Source organism: Cydia pomonella, chromosome 25 (assembly GCF_033807575.1).
Source record: "Cydia pomonella isolate Wapato2018A chromosome 25, ilCydPomo1, whole genome shotgun sequence".
Classification (NCBI taxonomy): Eukaryota; Metazoa; Arthropoda; class Insecta; order Lepidoptera; family Tortricidae; genus Cydia; species Cydia pomonella.
The window spans coordinates 9,621,861-9,628,837 of record NC_084727.1 but is presented as its reverse complement, the minus strand read 5'-3'; the positions used below and the strand labels follow the sequence as shown (position 1 = coordinate 9,628,837).

Genomic DNA, 6,977 nt, shown 5'->3' with positions numbered 1-6,977 from the left:
GTACCCAAGGGGTAAAATGGTTACCCTACACCCCAGCAGGGGGTAACAGGATGAAAAGAAGAAGAAGAGACCCAAGGGGTAAAAACGGGACCCTATTACTAATAGACCGCGAGCCAGGAACAGATTTCCATGATTAATCGCCTCCCGGGCGAAAACTCATATAATGGTTAACGGCTATGAATGATGAACCCTCGTGAACCTCAGCTGCAGCTCCGATGGTGGGTTGAGGAATGGCAGCCACCGAAACACGTACCAAAAAAAACGTAGTCATCGCCTCCCGTCTGATACTTTGTCAGCACAGCAGATGTCATTCCAGATCTAGAGCAGAGCCCAACCGGGGAAGTACCTCCACCTTACAGAAAACCGCAGCCAAATAACACTTGACCCTACTCATAGTGTTGTGTTCCTGCCGGTGAGTAAGGTTGCCAGAGCTCAACGAGGGGGGTGGGGTTAGGGTCGGCAACGCGCATGTAACTCCTCTGGAGTTGCAGGTGTACATAGGCTACGGAGACTGCTTACCATCAGGCAGGCCGTATGCTTGTTTGCCACCGACGTAGTATAAAAAAAAAAAAAAAGATGCTATTGTTGATCAAAAAATCGTCAGCCGGTTGTATCGCGGTGATAAAAACGTCAGCTGGTCGCATGAACATATAAAAAAATAAGCGCTTTATCTTTCTATGATAGTAAAACAAAATCATGAAACTTTGCATGTAGCATTCCATCAGGCGTTAAAATAAACGGATTACGCATCCTTTGCGAACATAAAGTGGTAAGGCGCGTATTTTTTCCATGTTCATTTTACAGCTGACGGTCTTTCCACCACGATACAACCGGCTGACGATTTTTAGGGTTCCGTAGCCAAATGGCAAAAAACGGAACCCTTATAGATTCGTCATGTCCGTCTGTCTGTCCGATTATGTCACGGCCACTATTCTCCGTAACTATAAGAGCTATACTGTTCAAACTAGTTAAGTAGATGTATTCTATGAACCGCATTAAGATTTTTATACACAAAAATAGAAAAAAAAACAATAAATTTTGGGGGTACTTAGAACTGAAACTCAAAAAATCTTTTGTCATCAAACCCACACGTGTGGGGTATCTATGGATAGGTCTTTAAAAATGATATTGATGATTCTAATATCTTTTTTTTCTAAACTGAATAGTTTGCGCGAGAGACACATCCAAAGTGGTAAAATGTGTGTACCCCCCCCCCCCCCCCCCCCCCCCCCCGTAACTTCTGAAATAACAGAATGAAAAATCTAAAAAAAATATATGATATACATTGCCATGCAAACTTCCAAGGAAAATTGGTTTGAACGAGATCTAGTAAGTAGTTTTTTTTTAATACGTCATAAAGCTTAAATAAAACATTTTTTTTCATCAAACCCATACGTGTGGGGTATATAGATACCCATTTTTTTCTAAACTGAATAGTTTGCGCGAGAGACACTTGCAAAGTGAACAAATGTGTCCCCCCCCTGTAACTTCTAAAATAACAGAATGAAAAAGCTAAAAAAAATATATGATATACATTACCATGCAAACTTCCACCGAAAATTGGTTTGAACGAGATCGAGTAAGTAGTTTTTTTAATACGTCATAAATGGTACGGAACCCTTCAGGGGCGAGTCCGACTCGCACTTGGCCGCTTTTTTTTACTTAAAACAGCATCTAAACTATCACCTGACAAAGAATCAGCCGGGAGGCGATGACTGACGAAATATGCTCCTGAACCGTCGTCTATAAGACTTCGCTTTCCGTCCGTCTGTCTGTCCGTCTGTCATCAGCCTGTATCTCATGAACCGTGATGGCTAGACAGTAGATGTTTTTACAGATGATGTAGTTCTATTGCCGCTATAACAACAAATACTAAAAACAGAATAATATAAATATGAAATACCTCATGTAAAGTCCTGGTGTGGTCTGAATACGAATGGTAATTTAAGGGACTTTTAATAAACCACTAAGTAGTTAATAACTTATATATACTATGCCTTTAACCTTCGAGCAACGCCGGGAAGGGAGACGGCATTCGTACTATTTTCCCTCTGCCGAAGCATAGGTACGACTGTACCTATGGCGGTGTACTTTTGTGACTCGTCCGTACACAAAAAGTGATCGAGGTGTGCAAGATTTGTCTTTCACGTGTGTCATTTTCTATGTATTTGTGTCGTCATTACAGATTGGAGTTTGTATGTAGTGAGTGAGAAGTGCGACTATGTGCATGTTTCCCCCCGCAAAAAATGGCAGAACGATTTGTACGGTAAGATATCGCTTGGGCTCCTCCCTTCCGACGTGTCGGAAGCCGGTGTTTCTCGAAGCTTTTAACAGATTTTTGTCAAGTTTTCACGGATTAAATGACATTTTGCATCCAGGTGGTTTGTTAAAATTTGTGCTAGTGGCGCACCCTACGCAGAGTTTTACGTAATTGTCCCTATTGCTTAAGTAATTATGATAAAAAAATATGATTTAAGAATTGAAATTCTTAAATCATTATTATTGTGTGACCTTTTGTTAACCTGTAATAAAGATCAATCAAGTAAATTGTTAAACTATTAAACTATCCCAATATCATAAGAATAACATAAAATAAACGGTATAGCAAAACAAACTTATTTTAACAACCGACAATTGCCAATTCAAAGTTGTTTCAGTACTTATTTACCAATTCTCCATACAACATCGGACATTGCCAACTGAACAGATAAGTTTGTAACATTTAAAGTTCATGATATCACCTTGAATCAACTTAAAACAGGTTTTCGAATGAAAATTACGATGCATCTTAGATTTACATGTTGTTATGTGTTTATAGCATCCATAGACATGAATAAAATAAGGATTTGCAAACCACGATACTAATAAGTCGCGTTCTCAACATTGTTCATCTGCCGTTTTTGACTGAAAGGTAGGTACAGATGTAGTGAATAATCTTTTTTAATACAGATGCTCAAAAAGTGCTACTTTACGCAGCTGTTTATCGTTCGCAAAGTTGGTTTTTACATTTCCACCTTTATTATTTTTATTTTGTTTATGGATTTAAAAATATTATCACACGATATAAATTAAATATTTATTTATTATTATATAAATAAAATGATTTAAATTACGATATTTCACTAAAAAATATTTTTAACTATTGGCTGAAAGAAACTATCATTGCCACGTTGGCTGTCGTTAACAGAAAAAAATTAAAAAATAAAACCGGCGCCCGCTATTTTTAGTATTTTCACTTAAAATTTAGTTGTATCTGTATCAAAATAATTCAACTTAAATTGCAACCGTGAGGGTGTTTTTGTATGAAATGAATTGGCTACTTGACTGTTTTTTGTGAATAATGTCAAACGATCTTGATTTTCCTGAGGATCAAATGTCTATATCATTCATGGCATTTAAGCAACACAAAGGTCAGAATTGAGAGTTAAAGTCTGACGCTCGCACTCGACGATTAAAATTTGAAACGCCTCTAACAAAATGATAAGGTGATGTGACGTCACGTCTGTGAGAACGCCAAGGTAGGAAAATACAGGGGTATCGGCGCCGAGTACAATTTTATTCCATTCGGTGTCGATACCCTTGGTCCGTGGGGCCCTGGCGCTCTGAGTCTCTTCAAAGATCTGTCTAAGAGACTCAGAGACGTCACAGGAGATCAAAGAGCTGGCAGCTTCCTCGCTCAACGCATCAGTCTAACGATCCAGCGAGGAAATGCTGCCAGCGTCTTCGGTGCTAATCCACAGGGGCCATTTTTAGATTTATTTTAGTTTTATTTTAGATTTAATTTAAGTAGTCATATTTTAGTTTTAGTTTACATTATTAATAGTCAAGACAAGAGCCATGCTCTTAAATGATGATGATGATGATTAATAGTCTGTATTAAATGTATGGAAGATCAAGGAAATTGCCATTTTGACCCTGAAATATTGCGTTTATGCGTATAGTTGTCATACAATTTATTTTTCAATTAAATGTAAGGAATCGAATGGTACCATTTTCTTTTCTATTTTTTGAGATTTCGGAGCCTTGTATTTTTTTATAATCTCAATATAATTTTTTAAATTCCACTTTTTTATAATGGATGGCTCATTTTCTATCCATTTTACTAATATTTTATAAAATTGTAATATGTCACCTGTCGCTTGACAATTGTCGCTCGACATATTATCACTGACAATTGTAGCCGTGGTGAAATAGGGGACAGGTAAAAAGCTTAAGCTCTGTAGATGTTCATTGAATTCGTCTATCAAACGAGTGAGCGAAGCGAAGTGAAGTTCTTACATTCGATTTGGAGCACACGGCTGGCTAGGGGCACGTCCCGACATTTCGATGTTTTTTTAACTGAGCTATCTGACCATAGTTTGTTACGCAATACTTAACTTTAGTAAATTTGTTCTAATTTCGTCGTGAAAGAAAAAAAGGAATAGGGTGTTAGGAGCTGGCAGCGAGTGTTCTCGATGCAACAGAGAGCAGTTCGAGCAATGGCCGGCGGATGCGTCAGCACGTGAGCTGTTACAGGAATTCCATATCCTACCCCTACCATGCTTATATCTGTACCAAGTGGCCGTGTTCACTTATGAACACATTGATGAATTCAAGCGCAGGGGTACGAATCCCAAATACAGCTGACCTATGTAAGCAACAGGATAGGCTAAGCACAATTTCGAACAAACTTGCCAAAACGGAAAGATCCGTATACCACCTAATTTCCGTGTATAATCGGTTGCCAGGCATATTAAGAAATGCAGTATCCGTCCAAAGCTTCAAAATTAGACTGAAGTCATGTCTCAAGGAAAACATATTTTTATAACTATCTGGACTTTTTTCAATTTACCCCTCGCGATATAATAATATAATGTAATAAAATATACCAAATGTAAAATAATCCCATTATCTATTGACTTATGTTATGAGTAATAAATTTCATTTCATTTCAATAACTCAGTCCAAATCACACGGCTGCGTCCGAAATAGTTCGAAAATGAGTAAAAATTGTACTTTGAAAACACGACGGCAATAAACATAATTTTTGTAAGTACCTGGAATAGTACACACGGTCGAACCACCGTAACATGGTACGCTTCAAAACTTGACTTGGCACCGACTTCAAATTGGATAATATTTTATTTAATCCTTCTATAATGGATATATACAGATGACTACTATAACTAGCTATATCTAAAATAGGCCCTTGAGGCTGCTGATGCTGGCGGCATTTCCTCGTTGTATCACAATACTGATACGTTGTGCAAGATTCTTGAATCCTTCTTGAAGTCCGTTTTATTTTGTAAAAAGTTTTTTGTTCGTTTTGTGCAGGAAACCCACTAGGTAATAGCTTAAGCCGTTCAACGCAGTCACGGACGAACTACGGAACCCTATACTCAGCTTGGCCCGACATGCTCTTGACCGTTTTTTTCATTTACTTATAATCATAATCATAATCATTTATTTTGTAAAGCTAATTTACAAGTCACTAATAATAAAAAAATGTTAAAATACTTTCAATAGAGAGTAATCAAAGTAAATAGCACAATTATTAATTGGTCATTATGTACTCTTCATAATTGTAGAACGGGCGCTCAATAAGCCAACTTCTTAGGCGATGTTTAAAGCTGCTTACGCTTGGGGGAGTTATATTTTACCTTTATTTTTAATTATCGTTTGTTACGACAATAGAAATAAACTTTAGGATCCCACAGAAAAACTGTGTAATGTCTTTCGGGACAAAGTAATAAGCATACTTATGTTTGATTTTGTTTTTTAAACAAGTGCATTTAATATATGTATTTAGTACTCGATAATATTGAATTCAAACTGTATGATAATTGTGTGTGTGGAAAAAAGCTAGCTTATATTATAGACGGACTCTATCTTCATCGTGTGTGGCAAGCTTTAAAAAAACCGTACATTACATGCGCGTTGCCGACCCTAACCCCCCCCCCTTGTTGAGCTCTGGCAACCTTCCTCACCGGCAGGAACACAACACTATGAGTAGGGTCTAGTGTTATTTGGCTGCGGTTTTCTGTAAGGTGGAGGTACTTCCCCAGTTGGGCTCTGCTCTAGATCTGGAATGACATCCACTGGCTGTGCCCTACCACACAAAGCGGGATGACATAAATAAATAAATTAACATGTCAAATTCAAAATAACATAGACTATAATAATAATTAGGATGTCAACATTTACTATTTTTATTCATTATATTATATTTTTTATTTATTCAATAATGTATATCCCAAAACTCCCAAAATTTATGCACACCCCTGGGATGGAGCAATCATCTCCTTAGAAACAAAAGATAGACATGTTTGTTCAGATCAGTTTGTAGACACTGACCGCACCGATAGGTTCTGTGTTTAACGTAACATTTAAATAATTATTAAAGTTTTTAATATCTTCATTGTTGTGTGTGATGTGGATTTTACTGCTATGTGGTACGTACAGCACAAAATACTTAGTGTACTTAAATCAGTTTTTGAAGGTTGAGTTGTTGGAATTAAATCTGGGTGCTTAAGTTTATGATTTCAATAGCACAAAAAAGCGGCCAAGTGCGAGTCGGACTCGCCCATGAAGGGTTCCGTACCATTTATGACGTATTAAAAAAAAACTACTTACTAGATTTGGTTCAAACCAATTTTCGTTGGAACTTTGCATGGTAATGTATATCATTTTTTTTTTAAGATTTTTCATTCTGTTATTTTAGAAGTTACGGGGGGGGGGGGGGGCACACTTTTTACCACTTTGGAAGTGTCTCTCGCGCAAACTATTCAGTTTAGAAAAAAATGATATTAGAAACCTCAATATCATTTTTAAAGACCTATCCATAGATACCCCACACGTATGGGTTTGATGAAAACAGATTTTTTGAGTTTCAGTTCTAAGTATGGGGGACCCCCAAAATTTATTGTTTTTTTTCTATTTTTGTGTAAACATCATAATGCGGTTCATAGAATACATCTACTTACCAAGTTTGAACAGTA

At 37.1% G+C, this 6,977-nt stretch overlaps 1 protein-coding gene across 3 annotated transcripts in view; it reads left to right on the top strand.

Annotated features, from left to right (window-relative positions):
- The window catches only part of LOC133531389 (uncharacterized), a 50,452-nt gene that overhangs the window by 31,544 nt on the left and 11,931 nt on the right, over nt 1–6,977 (top strand). Inside the window, exon 1 of one of the 3 annotated variants that reach the window (XM_061869589.1) lies at nt 6,295–6,431. The exons of the other annotated variants lie outside the window; for them this stretch is intronic. Coding sequence (XP_061725573.1) covers nt 6,410–6,431 — 22 coding nt within the window. The 5' untranslated portion in view covers nt 6,295–6,409. Of the gene's footprint in view, nt 1–6,294; nt 6,432–6,977 lie in introns of those variants that run through there. 3 annotated transcript variants of the gene reach the window in all.